Below are 24,582 nucleotides of genomic sequence, written 5' to 3'. Positions count from 1 at the left end.
AGTCAGGGCAACAAAGCTAGAGAATAATCGACGCGGGATTCAAATCCTTACCTGATGATGCCAGGTCCCACCGCCTTCCACGATTTAAAATCCCTTTATAGAAAACGTAGTGACCTCTGCTAGGGGAAAGGCTTGTGGGAGGGGCAGGTACATCCTCTAGTCTTTCCTGGAGGTTGTCAGCTCACCTGGGTAGGGACTAAGGAGCACATCTGGGGTTGGTACCTCCACCTAGCTATAAGGATGTGAGACATTCTCCTTGTGCCATAGGTCCCCAAGCCGAGTGGCAGAACAGAACCAGGCTGTTGAAGAAGGAAACAGCTGTGTATCTCTATGCAGTGGGGAGAGTTCCACTCCCAAGTCTTTCTTATGAAACTGCATCTAAACAGTGAAAAGTTTGTGTTAATACCTGGTTTTTATTCCCTAAAATTACTTGCAGAAGTGTGCAATAAAATAATCTTCCATACACAAAAAGATCTCTATTAATCTGTGTGTTTAAATTAGCAACACTGTGTGTGTCAGTGTGTGTCTGTGTGTTTATAAACATGTCATTTAAAGGAAGTAAAGTAACTCTACTAACCAAAAAAAGTTGGGTTGGCGGCCTCTTCACTGTGATAATACCTTTGAACCTTGAATCCAGTGTAAGTACAGACTATCACTTCACAAACAAGGTTAATTACTTTGAACATGAGTAATCAAGCTTACTCACTTATTAACATAAGCAAACACATGATTTCCTTGGTTTCAAGGGTCCAGTTACAGAGGTTCAGCAACCGCAGCTCTTTTGGTCTCCCTGGGGCCAGTGAACCCAGGTGGAGAGATGACCCTGGTCTGAGGTTTTTTTAGCCCTGTCAGCAAGATCCCAAGGCACCTGAGCAGTCCTTGTCAGACTGAGGAACCCTTCCCTTGGCAGGGAGCTCCCAACTCCCCATGAGAAACCCCTATCCCCCCCTCTACCAACATCATCACCACCAGCTTCTTCAAGGTCTGAAAGGCACAGCTGGTACTTATCATACTGAGCAGAAATGTCTGAACCCGTTCAACTTAAAAGGATCACCCACTTTATATGCCACAAGTTAAACCTTTAGACGACTACCCGATGCACACAAAACTCTACATCACACAGCTCCAGGGAACATCACACACATCCCAAGGAGTTGTGCAGTCCACAACCTATGTAGCTATACACAGCAGTCCTCAGGGAAGGTGGAGGTGGGGGGTGCGGGGGCAAGTCCAACAGATATTTCCCCATTAAATCCACTTCCTGATCCATGCACTTTCTACTTAATCCATGAATCCTTGGATTTTGGCAGTCATCATGGATCTCACTTTGATGGCTGCAGACAGTTAATAATTTTCACATATCATTAGATGAATGAAAATACTTAGGATCTGGTTGATTAAATGCCAGTAAGATTCACACTGGAAACAACAGGAGTGGGGTTTCAATATCTTATCTCCTCTTTGAGCCCTGAGAGTCCTTTCTCCATGTAGAATCTTAATATCAGGCCTAATTACCAAATAGACCTACTATTCTTTCCATGGGGGAAAGAGCAAATCTATATTGCAGGTAACAAGTAAATACACTTTTACAGATATTTTACGTAGGAAAAAAACATTGTTCTAAACAAATAGTCATTACTTGCCTTTCATCAGCTGCATGACTGCTAATTATAAACACTCTAAATTGTCTAAACCAGCGTAGAGCTGATCTCGGGGTTACTTTCCAATAGGTTGGTTAACTGCTTGAAAAACAATTCATTCGGCAAATATCACAAGCAAGCAGAAATTTCCTTCCCCAGTCCAATTCAGCAGAAGCAGGATGTTTCTGAAATGGGCTCTGCCTGAGCCTTCTTCACTCTGGCCTGTGGCCTTGACCTGGACTTCCCCACGTGTCTCCCTTCTTGCTGAACCAGATGTCCTCCTAATCCCCTAACGTTGTGTGCTCCCCCCACCCCATACTCCTGGTTTCTGCTGCTCTGTACTCTCATGATCAACCTCTTGCCTATGTCAGTTTTACATCTTTCCTGACTCAGGAGACAATTCTTGGCCAAGATGCCTTGGTGCCCCTTGGTTCCCTGGAGGTGCACAAGGCCAGTGGCATAGACATGAGGTACGCAAGAAGCTCCTCCTCAGGTCTTTGAAGAAGTTCCGAGGAGCTGCACAACACCACCACCTTGCTAACTATTTGTATTTGTAGGTGAGGCCCCAGTAATTAGGTTCTAAACAGGACACAGCTGCATATATTTAACTGGTAAGTATTCACCTACTACACAACACACCTGTGTCTGGCCTTACTTGGTTTTACCCTACTTACAAGGTAATCAATTAACCAGCTACTATGTCCTGGAAGCACGACACACCTGGGTCAGAGACAAAGGACTGTTACAGCACAGCAGAGAAAATGAGCATGAGGTTTGCTTCTGTTCTCATCCCAAAGTCCATGGTGGGGGGCACCAAGGGGCCCAGATGGGAGCTGCACGTGCTGCTGTCGCTCTGCGTCACAGCTGAGGAACCGGTGCTTTCGGGAACCTGCTGCTTTATCACAAGCAGTAAGTGAGACTGCTCTTTGTCCCAGAGAGAGACATTACCTCATCCTTCAAGACTGCTTGCTGCAAACAGCACTCGAAGAAATGGCCCGGATGATAAAGAGCATTCTTGGCACACACACACCCCCACCCCCAGCAAGATGTGCATAAGCACAAGAAAAATGTGGATGAGTGTCTCCCAACAACCTCGGCATGTCCCTAAGTGTCGATGATGATCTTCATGGGTTTCATGGTCCCAGCGTCTCCACAGGAACCCCCATTACACTCATGACATGGATTACAAAAGCAACAGACTCCTCATTGGAGAGGAACTCTGAAACACACACACACACACACACACACACACACACACACACACAATTTAATGGCTTAGCCCAATAGCACAGTCTGGGAATCCCCCCAAGCACACAGACATGGCCCAACACCACCTTTGCCTCTCTTCCTCCTTTCTTTCGCCTCTTCCACTTTTGGAAACCTATCTATGTTTAGAAAAGCACAAGAAATAAATAATGGACAGAATAGAAGCTGGTCTTCGTCTGGGCAAAACTTCAGTTCTAGGAATCTTCATCCCTACAGTTGGAAGAAGAAAAGTCACTTATGATAGTTCAGAAAATGATAAACAGTGAGACGAAACTCCATTTGGCAAATGTTCACACTCTGAAAGGCACTAACTTTGGGAAGAAAGGCAACTTTCTTCTTGCCGGACTTAGACTTTTTACATCCCATACAGTGAAAAACACAATTTAAAAAGCCAGATTCCTTAAAGTCCAACAGTCCATAAACACCATTTGTAACAAAAATTTGTAAGTATGTAAATATAAATTCAACTAGAAAACTTGTATTGCCATCAGAATAAGTTATACATTAATGAACCCGTTCATAAACACACCTACTTGTATATAACAAATCTTTGCAGATGGCCCAGATGGAGGCTTATTTTGCTCCTAATGAAAATTAACTTAGATTTAATTCATTTCAATTAATAATTATTGGATAGCTACGATACATTAGGCATTTTTCTAGGCATAAAAAATTTTATGCCTTTAACATGCCTATAACATCTACACACGTTATTTTACTTAACTGTAATGTTCTACACATACTACATTAAAAAAAAAAAGGTAGGTCTGTGGCCTCAAAATGACTCGGTAGGCAAGACGTGAGAAATGCTGGCATTTAAGAAACAGAGGGCTGAGCTGGTCATGCCAGGGTGGGCATGCTAGACAGCTGCAGCTGAACAGGAAAGGAAATTAGGGTCCAGAAGAGACGGGAATGGAGCAGCTGTCCTGGCTAGAAACCCTCAGAGAGAGCCAGTTGCCAAAGGAAAGCATGGAGGTACAATCTCTCCCAGGGGCTGAAGGACAACAGGAAGCAAAGAAAACCTTGCCATGAGTGAGAAGTCCTATTGCACAGAGTGTACTTCCCTAACAGGGCCAGTTGAAGTTCCTGCATACCACCAACCCCGGGTGATAATGAACCAAAAGCCTGCACCTGTCCCGAGTTGTCCTCTACTCCCCACTCGATGACAAAGCCAGCCTTCACTGAGTGCTCGCCCCTCTCCGGGGTACGTGCATCATCTCAGTGCACCTTTACATTTATCCTAGAGGTAGATACACTTTTTTCCCCAGAAGGAACAGTACAGAGTGGTGGAGTCCATGTTCAGGATGACCCAGCTTCAGTGTCAAGGCCAGAATTTGAACCCACTCAGTCTCACTCACCACTACCCTAGACAGAGCAGTATTCTCTGACTCGCATGGGGGTGGGGAGGACAAAGTTAAATTATAGAAACAAAGAATTAATGTCCCATTTTTTAAAGATCATGTGGGACCATCTGGAGCTACGAGTACAAAACAAAATAAATTCCATGGGTCTCTGCATTCAGTATGAAGAAAACCCAAACAGGACCTTTATGAATTCATAGATAAAGGTTATCACCACAGAATCTTCAACCACCTAAGAGCTGATTTAAATGAAAAATGAACAATATTAGAGATGACAAAGAATTTTAAATAATACCCATACCCTCAAGCTTGATCTATTCAATATGCCACTTTATGTGCAAATTAATTGAAAGGCTTTGTTTCTGCTAACTTAAAAGCCACATATGGAATCCATATGAAGCCAACTTTTTGAGTCTGTTCATTCCAAAGCATAAGAGTAATACATAATAAATAACCTGAATACTTACTTAACATAAACAAGGTTGATGTTAATCAGAATGACTGCACCAAAATGGTTTAGAGGAACCAAACGGAGTCAAAGCACTAGCACTTGGAAACGGGCAACTGTGTGTGTGCATAGCCTACAGACAGCACAAGCCAACATGGACTTCATTCTAGGTGAATTCACAAATTCTAACAGATGCCTTCCCCACCATCCTCAGCAAGACGCAAAATCCTCAAGGACTCTCCTTGTCCCCTCTGCACACTCTCCCCTCCTGCAACTTGGCGGAGGCCGGCCAAGCCCACAGAGACGCTAGGCTCTGGGGACTACAGCTGTTCCCTGTTTTATAACCTGGGGGCTCTGCTGAAAATCTTGGCTGGAGAAGAATAAGAAGAAGAAAAAGATTCTACTATTAGGAGGGGGGAAAAGGTGAGGAAGGGAGATAAAAACTAGAGGCCTAATGATTTTTAAGGTCCCTTTCAACATAGATGTGTTAAGATGATATAATTAGGATGCAAAAGACCAATAAAAGGATAGTTCCGATACCCGGGCACGAAAAGACCTACCAAAGAACACCGACTTAATATTTCCGCAGCCATTCCCGCTGAAAATAACCCAACCTTCTGTTCTGTCATCAGCAGGTTAACCTTTTTAAAGAGTGAGAAAGAGATTCACTCACCTTCACTGAAAGCAAAAAACCCTGTCTCCTCAATTCTGAAATTAAAGTCACAGAGAGAAGGGGGGCAAGGAAGAGGATATTCAACTAAAAGCTCACTATTAAAAAAACTGCATTTTGAAAGATTCTGAGCAATAATTAATGATCTGCTGGTGCCTTCACTGAAGATGGAGTCATTTCATAGCTCAGAGAGTTCATTTTCTAGTCTTCACCTAAGAACCAAAAATATAATCATAACCTTTTTTTTCTATTTACACCATAGAGAAGACCAAAACTGATCTCTGGTTTTTATTTTTCACTTAAAATTTTTTTCATTTAGTTTGCATATTTATACTATACCGTTAGTCTTTTATCATAAATAAAATTGGAGGTCATTTGGTCCTGTAGATCACTCTTCCTTTTCCAAAGAAAGCATATACTTACTTACAAAAAGAAAATTCAAGAACACAGATCAATATTCATTATTCATGAAAGGTATATATTGATAATATTTATATTCACAAGGGATACATACTGATGTATATTGCTATACACTGATATTTTAAAAATCCAAATATATCAACAGTTAAATGGAATACATGTATTTCACAAAAATAAAATGTTTCTATCCTCTTTTCGGGGACACCATCCTTTCCTTTTTGAAACACAGATCTGTATCTTAAAAAAAAAGAGGAATAAAACACGATTTTCAAACTTTCATGCAATTGTTTCAAACTCTCACCGGAGAGCAGCTTTAAAACTCTCCAAGCATACAGGAAGAACATTAGGAATTATTAAATTTTGCAGACTCAGGAAAAAAAATGAAAATACCACACATAATTATATCATCTAGCCATCTCTTCATTCAATTTATTCTTTCCAAAACCAATAGAGAAAGCTAAAAGAACTGGTACCAAATAAACACAATTATCCCTAGGATTCCAGTTACTAGATTTATTTTTATTTATTTTTTTTTTTTAAGATTTTATTTATGTATTTGACAGAGAGAGACACAGCAAGAGAGGGAACACAAGCAGAGGGAATGGGAGAGGGAGAAGCAGGCTTCCCACTAAGCAGGGAGCCCAATGTGGGGCTCGATCCCAGTACCCTGGGATCATGCATGACCTGAGCCGAAGTCAGAGGCTTAACGACTGAGCCACCCAGGTGCCCCCAGTTACTGGACTTTAAAAAAAAATACCAGGTAGCGTTTCTCCCATGACTGCTGTCCGGCCGCTGCTGTACATCTTCGGATAAGCAGGGCGCCAGCCATGACACTGCTGCCCAGAAAGTTTGCACCTATATATTTCTGTCTACATAAAGGTCATTGCAAAAACAGTTAAAGCTAAGAGCACGGATCTGGGGTTCTTGTTTTTTTCAATTACTTAACGTTATAACTCTTTCCTTTAAAAGTACAGAGTTTTTCTAATGCCTCAAGCAGATCTATTGATTTTTTTTTTCTTTTCAGTTCTGTGGAATTGATGTTTATTCACAAGATATTTGTACTGTATGTTGAAACACTTATTCTAAATGTTATCCTGAGGGGGGAAATGCAGGTAGAGTCAGAAGAAATCCTTAAAAGTTATTGATGGAAAAGCACATTTTTTTTTCCTTTACAAAGTAACTGAGGTTTGCTAAATTCAAATCCTTGTAGGCGACTAAAGCTGAAACTCTAAAATGCTTTGTTTGTTTGTTTGTTTTGGGGTGTTTGTTCACTGCTCTCAAAGTATTTGAGGAAGAGTCTCCATTTTTAATATAATGGCACCAAAAGAAAGTATTACTGGGACTGTGCTGAATTTCTTTTCCTTCAAAAAATGTATATTAGGGTTTCTGTATTGTTTTACAGTGGAAAAGTATAAAGAAAGTGCCCTTTTCTTAAAAATGCATCAAGTAAATGGACTCATTCCAAACTGAACATAATCCATAGTAACTTGAAGGAAGAGGAGACAGAGCTGCTGAAGGTCCCCACTGAGATAGAGCTCCTCGGTTTTTAAGGTTAACTTCCTATTAGCCTGAGATCCAATTTCCCAAAGCATTTTCCTTTTTCTACCTTAGATGTAACTACTCACTGGGCCCAGAAGTAGCAATTTTCCAGAGATGGGGGGAGGGGGGGTTCTGGGTTCATCTCTTTATTCCCTGACAGGAAACAGAACCTGGAGTAGGCGAAACTTTCCACACATCTCCCAGCTGTTTTCTAGAGATTCATCTATCTCACTAATCGGTTTTAGCTTATAAATGCATGCCTTCCTTCGAATTACTTAAAAGCAATGCTCCCCAAAGTGAGATTCCCTGGTGACCTGGGGTGCCACAGGAGACAATTTTAGAATACCGCATTAAATCATCTTGAATACGAAAGTAATTTCCTTTTCAACTCTCTTTTAATCCTCTGGTCTAGTCACGGAGAAAGTCTCCATTTGATGCCAGGATGTCGAACACTTTGCACACTTGTTAACCTCCACGGTAACAAAGGAAAATAAGCTTCTGACTCAGGCCTGCCAGCAGGCACCAATCGCTACCCAGAAGTTAATAAGCCATATTATTGTCATTGTATGCATTTGAATAGTGATATTTTTCAAGCATTTTTTAAATAAATGTATTTAAGGTTTAAAAATGGAACCAATTTAAAAGAAAAGAATCAGTTTGCAATGGGCTAGATCCTTGCAGCTTAAAATGAGATCAGTGGACCAGCCACAGCCGCCTCACCTGTGAGCTTGTTCGAGTGCCGGATCTTTGGCCTCTCTCACGCCTACTGAATCTGAATCTGCATGCATGCACGTATGCATCCCTGCATTTATTCATTCATTCATTCATGAGGGAGAGAAAGCAGGTCTAGGCCTGCCTGCTGCAAGTGGCATGGGAGAGGCAGAGGGGGCGGAGGAGGGAGGCAGACAAGCACACTCAGGGCTGAGCACAGAGCCAGATGCAGAGTGCAGGGGCTCTATCTCAGGACCCTGAGATCAGAGGCTTAACAGACTGAACCACCCAGGTGCCTCCAGTATCTGCATTTGAAACAAGATTTCCCATGTGACTTGAATACACCTTAAAATTTGAGAAACTCGGGCACCTGGGTGGCTCAGTTGGTTGAGTGACTGCCTTCAGCTCAAGTCATGATCCTGGAGTCCCCGGACTGAGTCCCTCATTGGGTCTCCTGCTCAGCAGGAGGTCTACTCCTCCCTCTGTCCGTCCCCCTCTCATGCTCGCTCGCTCTCATGCTCTCTCTCCCAAATAAATAAAAATCTTAAGAAAAAAAAAAAAATTTTTTTGAGAAGCTCTAAGGTGACACAAGACTTTGTCCAAAACCATGCGGACAGCTTGCAAATGGCTGAACTTTGGGGTTCACCGTTTGGATTACCAGGTGGCCGTCCTCCAGGCTTCCCGGGAACTGGCTAGCATAGGTCAGAATGACAAAGGGGATAACTTCAGTGACTGCCAATGGGAATTCACTAACCATCTACGGACCGCGAGGCCAGTGCAATAATCTGAATCAGTAGTGTTGAGCGTGTTGTAGGTAGGCTAAAATTGCCTTAAACATGCTCCTGTGCCATCCTGTCATGCTGCACAGATCCTTCTTTTTTACCAGCGAATACTATAGTAAAAATTCTACTCACCCTCCCTTTCATCCTTCCTCCTCCCCCTTCAAGGGCTGGGGGATTTCTGTACACCTTCCACATAAGAGTGAATGAAAAGCCTCCTTGTACCTACTAAATTAGCATGCCCTGGACTTTTCTCCCAGAGTTGAGCCCAATTAAAGAGAAGATTATGCTTAGAAATTAAGACAGTCTGGGTCTTCTTATCTGGTGATACCATAAGAGGCAAAAGAACACTTTTCCGGGTGCCTCCCATCACTGCCCCAGAGAAGCCACAGGGTCACCTGTTCACCAGGATGGGTGGCCCATTTATTAAGTCAATGATCAGGTAGGTCAGGCCAAAATTCTACTTCTGCATTAATTCTAAGGACACCTTCATGATCTACAGAATTTGTCTGAAATACAGAGTAAAATAATGCCCAAAATATACCAGACTTCTGATACCAAAAATGTGAAAAATATGTACTTACAGCCATCTAGGTATTTCCACAATATCCAGGTTCAACAGACGTTAATAAAATGTTTTGATTTCCGCCAGGTGGTAGGCCTAACACCAGAGCTCAACCTCAGAAACTCACCTTCCCGGCACAAAACATGAAGACAAGACCATATGGTTTTGCAAAGAAAATGAAAAGGGAATCTAAATGGGTGAAGAAAAGGGGGAAAATTAACAACGAACAATAGATGCAAAATCATGGTCTTGTATCCCTGATAAGAATTACATGCCATTCATTACAATGAAAAGAACACTGCGAATATTGTTAGATCTTTTTTTCCCTTTAGTTATTTTGAGAATGCACTTATGTAGGCAGAACATTACAGAGAACAAAAAATATATATTACCGTGTAAGATTACTTTAATGGTTCTGAAAGAAGTTAAGAAAAAACAACCAAAAAAAAATATATATATATATACACATATATATGTGTGTGTATATATATATATATATATATATATATATATATATATATGGGTATTGAGGAAAATAGAGGAATAATTGCTAATACCTATGAGTATTCCAAGCAGTCATTCACTCTTCTAATCCTCATGACTCCAAGACAGATGTTATACTCCTATTAATAACATTAGCTGCCTGGGTGGCTCTGTAGGCTAAGTGCCTGCCTTAGGCTCAGGTCATGATCCCTGGATCCTGGGATCGAGCCCCTGCATTGGGCTCCCTGCTCATCGGGCTGCCGGCTTCTCCCTGCTTGTGCTCCCTCGCTTTCTCTCTCTCTCTGACAAATAAAACAATCTTATAAAAAAGAAAGAAAGAAAAGAATGCCATTTCGCAGATGAGAAGGACCTTGACCTGCAAGGTCTCTAAAATAACCTGAGGTCACAAGCCTGAGAGGAGAGCCTGGGAGGACAGCTGGCTAGAAATTAGACACACTTAAAGTCGAAGCTCCTTAACACCAGACTCCTCCGCCCGCTTCCCACCACAGCGCTGGACCGCCCACGTCTGGATGCCTCTTCATCATCACTCTCTGATACGGACACATATAAAGACGTTTTATAAATTTCTAAATTAACTGGTGGAGTCTTCCTCAGTTAGAGGGCTGGGCCATTTTTCACAGGACTGACTACACCTCAAAGCAGGAGAACAAACTTGGGGCATTAGATGCTTCCACAGTGATTAGAACTACTTACTTGGCAGAATTATGTTTTAGGGCTGTTTGGGGAGAAATATTAACAGCTGGGGGAAATTTCTGTTGGAAGCAAAACATTATACTTTGAGAAATGCTTAAGTCAAGTATTCCCCTTTTATTAGGACTACTTAATGAAGTACAAAGCGTTAAAATAGCTGGCCTGAATATTTATTAGAGCACCAGCTGTTCCCTCCAGATTTTTAGAAATTCAAGACTTAGTGCCAAGCATAACGTAGAAAAAAAATTTCAACAAGAGAGCCCTATCTCTTATAATCGTTCTCTAAATAGTAAATAGTAGCTGAAGAGGTAAAGAACATCACTTTGTCTTTTCAGAGAGGGGAGCCGAAGTGTTTTGCCATCCACTTCCAAACACCACCTTGTTATTGAGGTTGCTGATCACATTACTTAAAAAGTATCCCTTGAAGGGTGCCTGGGTGGTGCAGTTGGTTACCAGCCCGACCCTTAGTTTTGGCCGAGGTCCTGATCTCAGAGTCCTGGGATCGAGCCCTGCTCAACGTGGAGTCTACTTGAGATTTTCTCTCTCCCAGCCCCACCCCTCCCACTCGTGCTTGCGCTCTCTCTCCCCCTCTCTAAAATAAATAAATAAACAAATTTTTTAAAAATTATACCTTGCTAATTAGAGTTTGCATGCCACCCTGGGTTCTGTTCTTTTTTTTTTTTTAAAGATTTTATTTATTTATTTGACAGAAATCACAAGTAGACAGAGAAGCAGGCAGAGAGAGAGAGACAGAGGAGGAAGCAGGCTCCCTGCCGAGCAGAGAGCCCGATGTGGGGCTCGATCACAGGACCCTGGGATCATGACCTGAGCTGAAGGCAGAGGCTTTAACCCACTGAGCCACCCAGGTGCCCCGGTTCTGTTCTTTTCCTTTCCTTTCCTCTCCTTCCCCTTCCTGCCTCTTTCTTTCTTTCTCTTTCTTTCTTCCTTTATTCCTCTCTCTCTCTCTCTTTTTCTTTATTTCTTTCTTTCTTTCCTTCCTTCCTTCCTTCCGGAGTGGCATGATAACTATGTCCCAGGAAAACATTTCAGAGAAGTAATTTAGACTTTATTGCAAATTCTATTTCTTTCAAACTTCCACTTGAGGAGCCCAGCCATCATCAAATAATGTTATTTTTTAAGATTTTATTTATTTATCTGAGAGAAAGAAAGAGAGAGAATGAGAGAAAGAGAGAGCGTGAGAGGGGAGAGGTCAGCGGAAGAAGCAGACTCCACTAAGCAGGGAGCCCAATGCAGGACTCAATCCCGGGACTCCAGGATCATGACCTGAGCCGAAGGCAGTTGCCTAACCAACTGAGCCACCCAGGCATTCCATCCAATAATGTCATTTTTTTTTTAAAGGTGGGGTATGGAAACAGAAGAAGTCAAGAAAATAACGGAACAATTCATTATGCACACTGAATATTCTACATTCAACCTTTTCTTTCTAGAGTAGGCTGACAAACATCAGGTTTGGGTATTCCGTGTTGCTTACTGTCAGCAATCTCAGATAGTGCTGCACATTCGGATCTGAGAGAAGAAATGTCCCTGCCATGGCGTGACGGCAGAGAAGTCAACGAAACTGCCACAGGGATACAGAAAGCAACTCCCCTGTCCCCCACCCCCGAATGAGGGTACTCAGGGCTGGGGACACAGGAGAAAGCCCCAGGAAAGGGAGGCTGGAAGGAAGAGCACCTTGGGCAGGGAGGCTGATTTCTGAAGGTAAGGACAGATCACTGTCTGGCACCTGCGGTTAGACGGAATCCCCTGCCTGAAGGGTGCGGGACAGCAAGGGCAAAAGAACAGAATGTCTATTTCTTCATTGTTCCTGTCGAGTAAATAACTAGCTTCTCTCCCTATACGATGCTAATTTTTAGCATACTAATTGCAGCACAAGAGGTTCTATTTAGCAGAGATTTTCTCATTTTGTTTTCAGGACTTTCAGATTTAAAAATAAACTGGCATTTTTGGATTAATAAAAAATTCCATGAAGGATAAAAGAGGCCACATTATATTTTTCTCATCGGCAAAGAACACTAGCTTCATGTGCTGGTGAAATCATTCACTCTTCGGTCACAGCACAACACTACCCACCCCCAGCTCCCCCGAGGGTCCCCTCCAGACAGCAATGAGAAGAGATGCCACTTCCTGACAAGAACAACAAACCAGAGCGTCTCAAAAGTCAGCGGGGCATCAGAATCACCTGCAGGGATTTAAAATACAAAACCCAAAAACAAAACACACACACATACATACATACAATACCAGGGCCCCATCCAGGACCTACTGAATCAGGTCCCCTGGAGGGTAGACTAAACTTTCCTAAAAATTTACAAATTATGCTACAATATCTATAAAGAGATGAAATACCAACAAATCTTACAGAAGTCACTCTCTAGGTAGTGAAAGGGACTTCTGGGCATGAAGAGATTCCCGCATAGGAGATGGACCTATGCAAGGAATAATTTTGTAAAAACATGCCTTGAGGGGCTCCTGGGTGGCTCAGTGGGTTAAAGCCTCTGCCTTCAGCTCAGGTCATGGTCTCAGGGTCCTGGGATCGAGCCCCGCATCGGGTTCTCTCTGCTCAGCGGGGAGCCTGCTTCCCCCTCTCTCTCTCTCTCTGCCTGCCTCTCTACTTGTGATCTCTCTCTGTCAAATAAATAAAAAAAATATTAAAAAAAAAAAAAAAAAAAAAAAAAACATGCCTTGACCATCAAGCTTCAAAAAACACCTGAAGGCCAGGGCGTCTGGGTGGCTCAGTCTGTTGATCCAGCCCTGTGTCAGGCTCCCTGCTCAGTGGGAAGTCTGCTTCTCCCTCTGCCCTTTATCCCACTTGCATGCTCTCTCTCTATTAAAGAAATAAAATCTTTTAAACACACACACACACACACACACACACAAAAACACCTGAAGGCTAGAACAGTGGTTTTCAATAGTCTATTTGAGCAGCAGACCCCTTTTTTCAAGCCAAATCCTTCCTGATATCCCAAAATATTAACCCTAATGGCTGAATCCTCAGGAGGGAAGAGAAGTCACAGATCCTTCTCATCAGGCCCCAGTCACACCTCAAGGAAGCCTGGGGCTGGCAGGTAGCAATAGTTTAAAAACCACTGGGCCAGACTAAGATATGTAAATGGGATAAATAAATAGTGCTATATCTAAATTCAAATAATTAACTGGAGGGTTAGGGCTTCTGATGAGCACTTAGCCTAGGGAGACATGCTTAACAGAAGTTCACCTAAAAAGAAGCGAAGGTTTCATTTCACTAGAAATTTGAGCCAGCCATGTTCTCTGGATGCCAGGAAAAGCCTGTACAGTTTTAGCTTAGGTTAATAACTCCTATTTGCACTGAGAGATTTACCTTTCACGAAGCACGTGCATGCTCTCAATTAATACTGGATAACAACTCTGTGAGATGTTGGAATTATTTCCCCATATTTTAGATAAGCAGCTGAAGTATCATCTGCGAGAGTAACCTACTCAAACACAAATCCAGGCAGTAGCAGAGGCTTCTACCTCTAGGTTCAGCATGGTCTAGAGACTTAAGAGGAAGTTCAAGGGTGACAGCCCACTGCTCTCTGGATGGGTGGAAGGGTGTGTGAAGAATGTGTTCCATTCTGGTTGCTATAGTAATGGAAGTGTGTCTAAATGGGACCACAGGCAGAGTATCACGACCAGGGCAAAGAATAATCTGGAAATCATACAGGAAGAATACATGAAGGAACTAAGAACTTTTAAAGATGAAAAACAGAAGTTTTAGGAATGACATAATATCCTTTTTTATTTTTGTTAATTAAAAAAATTTTTTTTTAATTTGAGAGAGAGACAGAGATAGTGAGCAAGAGCACTTGAGTGGGGAGGAGAAGGAGAAGCAGGCTCCTCAGTGAGCCCGGAGCCCAATGAGGGGCTCGATCCTAGGATCCTGGGATCATGACCTGAGCTGAAGGCAGCCATTTAACTCACTGAGCCACCCAGGCGCCCCCAAAATACCCTTTTTTAAATAATGAAGGGCTACCAAGAAGGCAGGTAAGTCTTGTTTTGTCACCTAGGGCCTTCTCCTTCTCCTTCCTGAAAAATTCTATCCTAAAGCCATTACTGGAGACCAAGCAAGATTGGTCTTTGTGCAAAGGTGGGTATGGCAAAGGATGTGGAAGCCCAGAGCAGAGTATCAGAGCCTGATCAGAGTGAGGAGTGTTCATATTGGGGGGCAGGGTATGGTATTTGTGTTGCAACATCAGCATATAAGGAGGGAAACCATATGAGGGACAGGGGAGCTGTGGAAGACTGGCTACATATTAGGAGAATTTGTCAAATAAGTAAATTGTGAAGAAAGATGGGAGCCAGGAATTCACCGTTGAAGAAGATATTTATAAATATAAAAAAGGAAAAACTTAGAATAAACCCTGTGGTATCGAAGAGGAATGTGAGTTATCACTGAACTCATGGTTTCAAAATATAAATAAATATAGAAATGCATATGTAACATATGTACATGCATATATATGTATATACAGACATATATCCCACAGTTCTGTCCACTGAGAATTCCCAGGGCTGGTGATACCCTCACAGCTACGAGCACACTTAGCAACCACATCTTGGCTTCTAAATACCATCTGCCATTCAAAGGAACCAGAGCTCCTTGGAGAAATGGCTGATACAATAGATCACACCAGTAACTTACAAGATGAGGTTGGAACATCTTGTTCCTCAGAAAGCAAAGAAGTACTCAAAAAATGATGGGAGTAAATGGGCATGGGAGGCAGCACAGAAAGACCATCCCTGACTGCCAAACCTGGGACCAACTGCAACATCCAAGTAGGGAGAGCAACAGCTTAACTAAAACACACTGAGAAAAAACAAGGAAACAGTAAGCTCTTACTAAAAACGGATTGAAAATTTGACGAGGACTGATGAGATCTGGGCTATTTACATTGTTTCAAAGTAACCTGTCACACAATATGTACAAATTACAAAAGGAAAAAGACTAACTTTATGGTGGAGCAGCTTGGCAAACAAGACTTTAACCAAGGGACCATTGTCAGTCATAGGACAAACAGAAATCAGTGCCATCTGATGGGATGCAATGAGACAGACGTAGCTCCATTTCTGTGGTTTTCCTGCCAGGGATGCGCAGCCTGAATCTAAGGAGAAGAAAACGGAAGACAAACCCAAATCGAGGAACATTTTACAAAATGACTGGTTTATAATCTTCAAATGTATCAAGATCTTGACCGCGAAGGACTGAAGGAGGTAACTAAACATCATGTGTGTTCTATACTGGGTTCTTTGCTTTACAAGACATGATTGGAACAACTGGGAAACTTGAAAGAGGTCTAAGGGTTAGACGATGGTAACAGATCAGTGGTAATTTTCTGGCTTTGAAGGCTGTACCCGTGGCCATCTAGGACAATATCCTAGTTTCCAGGAAATATACGCTCAAGTATGGTGTGACAGCCATTATCCTGGCAACTTTTTCTCAAGTGATTCAGGATAAAAACAAATTATACCACTTGCAATTTTTCTGTGCTTGAGATTGTTTCAAAATAAAAATTAAAAATCACCAACATTAGGAGGATGGAAGTTATAGGGACAGATTACATCTACTTGAAGGACAAATGAAACGTGGTCCAAAAAACAGATCCCTGCTTAAACGGGTTGGCAGGACGTCACAGAGAAAATGTTTCACTGAATAGGAAGTTAGAGGAGATGACGCCTAGGTACTTTCCAATGATTTTGTAATTCCTTCATTTCACCATTATCTATTAAACACCTACTGTGTCAGACAGTGTGCTAGACCCTGGGCTTATGAAAATGATGGAGAGACAGTCCCTGCAGTTAAGGCTCTTATAATCATGTGAAGTATAATGATTCAGAAGTTAGAAATGGAAGACAGTCATCAGGGTTACATATGGAAAGAAGCATGTGTCTTCAATACTCCATTGTCTTTAATAATCCAATTTTCATTTATGAATTTTCAATAGACTACACATAGTTTATTATACAATCATATTCTTTAACATTTTCATCCTAACTCTTTGTGCTAGTGGGTGGTGTTAATTAAGGCATATGCAAAAACTTTATCACTTTTCAATTATGAACAGATGTAAGTGACTTACTTGATGTTTTATTTTAAAATTAAAAGCATCTTCTAAAATAAGTTTCAAAGGAGAAGCTAGGGCTATCGTTACTAGAGGGGATTAAATATTCCAAAAGTGAACCCTGACATGTTCTCCAACAGCTCAAAAGTCACCCCACATCTCTGTGCTCCAATTTTTTCATCTGTCACGAAGATGTCACAATATGCTTTAAGATGCTGTGAGATGCTTAGAAGAAAAAAATCATAATTAGAAAGCTTTGTTAAAATACAGGTTGCTTTCACCTTTTGCCAGGGGCTAACTATTATTGTGGACATACTGAGACAGAGTGATCCATCCAAATGAGCTCACCTTGGCAATTTGATGGTGGGTGGAACATCATTTGGTTTTCCAACTTTCCCCCACCTTGGCTTCATTTCTGTCTTCTAGCATATCATCAAACGTAAATACTTCAGTGTCTGTTCTCACTGACCCAAGTGTGAGCAGCCAGACTAAGCAAGTCCAATATTCAATTATTTTCCCCACTGAGGTCTCTACACCTTTCTTACACTTTTCCCATATGACACTTTCATAACCATATTTAGTTTTCTTCCTACCATCTCCCTGTAATTCAAAAGGCAATTTAGACTCCCATATGGTTGCCATCGAAGCTAACAGATGTCTAGCAAATTAAAACAAAAATTATGACTTATAAACTGCTGATGTATCGTCATTCCAGAACATCTTACAATTTATAGTGAATCATAAGATAAGGCTTCCTACTTGATGCTCCCCCAAGGTTCCCTAAATCTCTCTCCCCTCTGAATTTGAGCCCTGAGGAAACAAATTAGATACAACATTCTGCTATGAAGCCAGGATAAAGCTCCACTTAAAGATACAATGTAATATTTGAAAGCACATCAAAGAGAAATTTGGCCTCAAGTATCCAAGGCTGTTCTAATCGTTTTTCTGGGAGGAGAAGAGAAAAACAAGTTGGGTTTTCCCAAATCATTCTTGGTTTTCCCAAGTCATTCAAGGTTTCCAGTGATCCATGGGGCTTTTTTCTAATAAGTAAAAATTAAATTTACTGCATTCACTTGCCTCGTCTCCTTGGCAGATCTTAAGGATAGTATCACTACCTGGTAGTAATGATGCTAAAGTATTCTAGAAGTTCTGTAGTACAGGATGAAAGTATAAAGCCTAGAGGCAGTATCAACAATGATATTCACCATTGGTTAATTACTGAGACACTGTACTGGGTAGTATGTTATCTCACTGAATGCTTGAAATTACAATTCCTTTAGATGTTATCCTTCCTTTATAAACAAGAAATCATGGCTCAGTGCAGCAGAACGTATGTTTCAAAGATGGCCGCCATTCACACGACCTTGACATATGTCCATCAAAAGGTGGAACTTCTTTCTTCACCACTGCTCAAAACTGAGCAGGATCTACGTGTGCTTTAATAAGTAAAACAGATGAAAATGACACGGGGCCAGCCCTGAGGTGTAGCCTTAACTGGCTGGAAGCTTCTACCAGTCTCAGAGACAGTAAGAAGGCACTTGGAGGTGGCTCCACCAACAAGCCTGGCTGAGGTCTAAGAAAGCAGCAACTCCCAGTCATGTGAGGACGCCATCTTGGGCATCCTACCCCTGACAGCTCCAGCTCTAGCCACATCTCGCTACAACTGCCCAAGACACCCTAAGTGCAATTGCCCAGATAAGCCTGGTCAAATCTGGTTTTGTTTTAAACCACTAAATGTTGGGGTTGATTGTTATACAGTAACAGATCAACACCAGAATGAGATCAACTTACTGGCCTCTGAACACTTAAGAATTAGAACCAAAATCCCAAAGAGCCCAGAGCAAAACATCTACTAATGGTGGGTGATGGGATGTGGGGGTTCAGGATCCAAAAGCGACTTGAAAACAAAACTCCCCTTCTCCCCCCTTGCCCACCGCAAAGCAGCCTAAGGGTTTTCCAGGAAATGTCCAAATATGGTAACACCCTCAATAAAATCAATTCCCTTCTGGCTTGAGTTCTTCCAATACTAAATAGGGAAAATGAGATTTTCCCCACCACTCTGTGATAACTAATGAGAAAGGAATCTGTACAAGATGTTGACTTTGTTACTCAGATCGTTACAACTATTATATAAAAGGATTCGTATTTTACACACAAAACTGTACTCTAATAATAAAAATATATTTAATGACTCACAAGACCACATTTGAGATTCACAGTGGGGACAGGGAAGAATGCACAGTATACCAGCAAGTGAACAAGCCAAGAAGAAATTAGGGAAAGATGTGTGTGTGTGTGTGTGTGTGTGTGTGTGTGTGTGTGCATGTTCTATGAAAGGATCTTTGAGGGGAAAAAATATGAAGAAAATTGATCTTCAGACAAGTCTCAGTAACAGAAAAAGTCTAATTTAACAAGTGTCCCAATATATGCTATTTTTATTTTATATAGTGCCTATCTCTTGTTATTATTCTTCCCTAGCCTATTGGAACTCGACAGACACTTCCTCTGCCAGCACTAGAAAGAAACTTATAACTCATCCAACTCCTTCATTTTAAACGCTGAGAAACTGAGGCCCAGGGCGGTTAACTGACTAGCAAGGAGTCAAATTACTCAACAGCAAGAGAACCAAACTCGTAGTGCTGGTGATACCATATGTTCAGTATTATTTTACCAGAACTGTACCTCCAAGGGTCCTCAATGTACTTCCAATTTCTTCTAGCGTCTCACCGTGTGACAATGAAAGATTAGGAAACCATTCTGTTATCAATCTCTTCTTCATACCCATGTTAAGAGTGGCATTGAATCTGCTATTCTGGCAGGAACTGGCAGGATGTGATTCTGCATTGGGCAAAGCCATGCAACTGTACAGAAGCATTTGCCAAGTTACTGACCCCAGCACTTCAGTCATTAACACCTTAGTCTGAATTATTTTCATCGAATGTCAGGGTTACCGTCCTGCTGATTCTGACTAAAAACCATGGTACTGATAAACTGGGAGATTTAAACATGGGATAATTTTGAAGCATACAGCAGAACAGGAAAGGCACCGGTGGGGGTGGGGGCGGCGGCAGGCATCAGGGAGGAAAGCATTAAGCACAGAAAGGAAGGAGAAGGAGTGTAAAAAGCAGAGTAAGAGGAGAGCCTTGGAACGAAGGCCTCTACTTAACAATTCTGCCTGGGGCAGCTTTTGTAGTTCTACAGCTTAGGTCTCCTTCCAGGCTTCCCATAAAACTCCCCCCAAGAAATGAAGATCTTCAAAATCAGACAAGATGCAGCTCTATTCCAGAACTCTCTCTGCAAGCATTCCACAATTCTTTAATGCTCTCTGCAATTCTAATGGTTTTGCCACAACCTAATCCACAGAAAATACTAAATTTTCCTCTGTACACCATACAAAATTATACCAAACTGTCAGGGAAACAGGCCCAAATCCCTTTATTTCTTTTCCACCTCCTGCTATGAAACTGCATAGAAAGCCCCTGGGTGCTTTTTGTTGCCTGGTAGCTGAAATGTGCAACTTTTCCAAGTGTTCAAGTAGAATCAAGAGACCTAGACTCACCACCTCAACAAGGTCCAGTCCCAGTTCAGCAGTCCCCGACTCTTAAAGTCACAAAGTTTCAAGTTCCAATAAAACCAAAATACCTCCCTCAGAAATGTGACTACCAACCACTTTTCAACATTTCCAGCAAAGGGGAAAAAAAGAGAAGCAAAGAAAGAAAATAATTTCTTCTTCCTATCACTGTAGCAGTGTTTGATTGCAGGAAGGGGGTGATGGCTCACAGGAATCAGGTACAATCTCTGACAAAAAAAAAAAAAAAAAAAAAAAAAACCCAGGCAAATGAACAAACAAAAACCCTGCCTGTAAATTACTACATATAATATTTATTAGTGTTCTCTGCCCCCCCCCCATTCTCTTTATGAGTCTTGAGGACAGATGACATTCTGACACAGAAAGTGATCTCCAAACCTCTCCATTTCCTTTTGCAAAACATGCAAACCAACGCAAGATACTTGAACAGAAAATAGAAAAAAAAAATTTTAAATAGCTTGGTAAATGTGCATAGGAAAAAAAATACATGAAGAGCTGTGTTGATAACTATTCTCATACATGAATATATTTGCAGGAAATGACTAAAATTAAGAAGAATCAAAATAAACACGCCCTATATTCCCGCTGCTGTGCATTACTGATCGACGGCTGGATGATTGTTTATCTCATACGTGAACCTACACTGAATAGCAACTTGGAGAACACCCCCAGACAGCCACCATCTTTACTTTGTAGGGGGGTGGGGGGAATGCCCACTAAGGAAGGAGATGGGATGAGAAGGGGTGGGTAGGAATAACACAGTCTTTGACCACTGTCTCCCCCCTTGCCCTAGTGAACTCTTTGTCTGGTTACTGAACACGTTTGTGAGATCAAGGAAAAGAATCCAAACAAAACAAAAGAGTAGGCATCCCAGCCTAATTACAATAGGTGCCCAGCACACAGTGGTGCCAGCAAAGCCAGAGCGTGGTTTGAATCTTGCGTTCAAGCATTCACTCTCTCGTACCCCCAATAAAACATGTCTCACACAATCTCTTTGCATTGCTCCAAGGTTTCCCCCAAAACGGCCGGCTCTGTGTCACTCCTTAGAAGAGGAGGATGTGAGGCACGAACACACTGAAACATGTTGATGGTGACTTGTTATTATCCGGACAATAATATATACATGGAAATAAAACCCTCCACCCCACACGCCCACTGACCAGTCCATTATGCAAAAGGAGCGCCTTCCAGCTGAAGGGGAAGAGCTCACAGGAAGCGTTATTTACGTGTACATTACAGAACCATATACCACCGCATCTGCATCCTACACAAAGCCCGAGATGGTGCAAGAAGATACACGCTGAGCATGGCACAGACCAGCCGCGGCAACACGGAGCCAAGCCCTCGTCCAATCAGATGCTTGTTAGAAGGTGGACCTCAGGGTCGGCTCTGCCCGATTAGCCTTCCCTATTATGACACCACGCTCTGCCCAACATCCATATCCCACCGGGAGCAAATCTAATTCGTGTGGTTGCTCATTTCTCAAACTGCCGAACCCTTTCTTTCATCTGAATCCCTGCAATTCGCCCCTTAAAAAGCCACCCCAAGGCCTGGGTGCCCCCTTTCCGGCTCGGTTTTTCTTTTACCTCTTCCCACTCCTAAAAGGATTAAATGTTTCTTCTCTCTCCAACGCGCAAGCTGGAAAGGCAGAAGGCAAATGCCTCTCCAAGCTCGGGCAAGCGCCCGAGGGGCTGCGAAAAGTAAAAGCAGCAAGCAACGTGGGGGGAAATCGTCGCGGATCGATCGGCCACAATAGTTGAAACCCCAGAAGCGCTCCAACTTACCCAAAATATGACATTGAAGCCAAATATGAAGTATTTGATGCAACAACTGACTTCAGGACCCTTGTAGTGCTTCCCGGACATCCTCTGGGTTCATGAAGACACTTGCCCCGGCAGCCCGAGTTTGGAGCCCGGGAGCACCGTTGCTCAGAGTAGCCCGGAGGGAAGCAGGGAATCGGGGACACAGCTCCGGGCCGCGCCGCGGCGGCCGGGGCTGAGAGACGCGCGGGGACCGACCGGTGGAGAGCGGCTCCCGCACCTTCAGCCCCCTGCGCGTCGAGGCCGCCGGAGCCGGGGTGGCCGTGAGCTGGCGGAGAAGCCGCGCGCTGCAAGCCCCGAGCCTCGCCGAAGCTGGCCTCGAGCCCAAGGCGAGAGCCCGCGTCCGTCCGCCCGGCGATAGGTCCGTCCGTCGGCCTCTGAGCTTCGGACAAACGCAGCCGCGGCAGATGCTGCTGAAGACGCTACTCCCTCGCCCGCCCGCCTGCTCGCGCGCCCTCCCACCCCTCGCTCCGCCCGCCGCTCGCTCCGCCCGCAGCTCCGCCCGCCGCCCGAGCCTCTGCGAGACGCGCGCCCGCGCACGAGCTCGGGCGCTCCCGGGCCGCCGCGGTACCACGTAGCCGCACCGCCTCCTCCTGTCACCGCTCTCCGCTCCTCCCGCTCCTTTTCTCCCCGCCCCTTCTCCGACCAGCCCGGAGCGCCGCCGACCCCCGAGCGCTGCAGCAGGGTAGGTGGGGAGGATGACAGGCGGAAGGGAAGAGGAAGAGCGCCCGGGGAGCACGAGGATTGGGAGCCGCCGCCGGAGTGACCGGGATTGATGAGCAGTGGGTCCCTCTCCACCACCCGCTGCGGCAGACAGTATCGGGAGGGACGCGGGGGAGAGGGTCGCTCGGGGGAGAGAGGGCTGGGTGAGTGCGGATCCCGCGAGCCCCCGCCCCCGGCCGAGCTCCCTTCCGGGTGTAACCGCGCTCACGCCCCCTCCTCCACTATGGGATAGTTACAGGAGAAGACGCGCGGCCACTGAGCGGGAGCGGAGAGCGGTCGAAGACTTTGCTGGGAGCAAAGAGGGAAGGGGGGGTGTTGGGGAAAAGAGAGGAATAGAGAGACGGGAAATGGGGGGAGCCCATTGGGAGGGTTGCAAAGGAACGTCTCGGGAATCCAAGTGTGGCTCCAGCCCAACCTCCCCACCTGCGGGAAAAATGAGCTGCATCCCAGAAATGCGGACGAGGAAAGAGATGGCTCAAAGGAGTCCCGGCCTGGATACGATCCTCGCCCTAGGGTCTGTTGCAATAACAAACAGCAAATGCCCCTGGAGACGAAATAGTGCCGAAGACCTTGACTGGTTCCTAACTCTAAGAAGCAATTCGGAAGAAGTTCCAGGCGGTCTTTTGGGAAATCGGAATTAGTATTATACATCATAAACCATTAAGGTGTGACCTCTGGGGAAGGATAGAACGAGTGGCTGGAAACTCTTTGAGAGTGCTACCTGATAACGTGTGCCCATTGGTTGCATATCCGACCTCCTCCTCGAAGCATTTTCAGAGGTGCTGGCGAGCGGGTACCAGTATCTCATGGTAGAAGAATGAACAGCTCAGAACTCTGTGTAAATGTCTATGGGGTGGTTTTTTGTTTGTTTCCAGGCTTCAGAAAGAGTTGAGATCCGGAAAGTTTTCCAGCACCACCCCTGTAACCTGGACACAGAAATGTGCGTGTTTCCTAAGTTCCCCCAGATGATACTTCGTACGCTTACGTTTGAGAACCTTTTGCATAGGGTTTCTCTGGTTACCCACCTCTCACTTTTCTCAAAAATAAGCTAGCTAGTTGACAGCCTATAATCCAGTTTTGGAGGGGTGAGAAGTTACTTTTTCTTGCAATAAACCACCACCCATTGAGATATGCTTGCCTTGAGAGGGATGGAAGCTATATTGAGGTCCCGGGGGACCCACAGAGGTGGAAGCGTCAGGAGATCCTCTCCATTCGGTACCACAGAACTATGATACTGGCTAGCAAGGATTTCTGCCCTTCGGATGATAGAACCACTCCCCTCACCCCCAAGTGGCCTCCACCCGCCCAAAGCACACAGCACACTAACCACCAGTCTAGTAGGCTTAAAAGGTCTGCCATTCCCTACTATTAGGAAAGGACATACAAGTTTTACCCTAACCTATTTCTGCCATATTGTAAATCTTGCTATATATAAATAGAACAGTCCCTACAGATTCCTGGGTAAGTCAGAGGAAAGGTCTGCCTTAAGCAAAGGTGACGCAATCCAGAAAAGGACTGGAAATTAGATCCAGTTAGATCCAAATGACTGAGTTGATCTCTAAGCAGGATTTATCTTTGAAATAAAAATCAGCAGAGAAGGAAAAGTTCAGATAACTCATCAGTTATGCGGAAGGTGGGGAGGGTCTAGTTTAAGTCCCATTTCCTATGTCAAAAGTAAGTTCTAGGGGTATTTATGAATTACACACAGTAACAGAAGAAAACGGTATTTGTTAAACCTCTAACTAGAAGTATTTCTCAA

At 43.6% G+C, this 24,582-nt stretch overlaps 1 protein-coding gene across 1 annotated transcript in view; it reads right to left on the bottom strand.

The window, feature by feature from the left end:
- LOC111154698 (tetraspanin 5) overlaps positions 1 to 22,337 on the bottom strand; it is a 168,980-nt gene extending 146,643 nt beyond the window's left edge. The window contains exon 1 of the mRNA XM_022514545.1: positions 22,065 to 22,337. Within this exon, the coding sequence (XP_022370253.1) occupies positions 22,065 to 22,145 (81 nt within the window). The 5' untranslated portion in view covers positions 22,146 to 22,337. The remainder of the gene's footprint in view (positions 1 to 22,064) is intronic.
- Positions 22,338 to 24,582: the final 2,245 nt, after the last annotated feature.

Source organism: Enhydra lutris, unplaced genomic scaffold (genome assembly GCF_002288905.1).
Source record: "Enhydra lutris kenyoni isolate GAN:26980312 unplaced genomic scaffold, ASM228890v2 scaffoldscaffold3, whole genome shotgun sequence".
NCBI lineage: Eukaryota > Metazoa > Chordata > Mammalia > Carnivora > Mustelidae > Enhydra > Enhydra lutris.
Note: the sequence above shows the minus strand (reverse complement) of the source record. Positions and strands in the feature narration are given on the sequence as shown.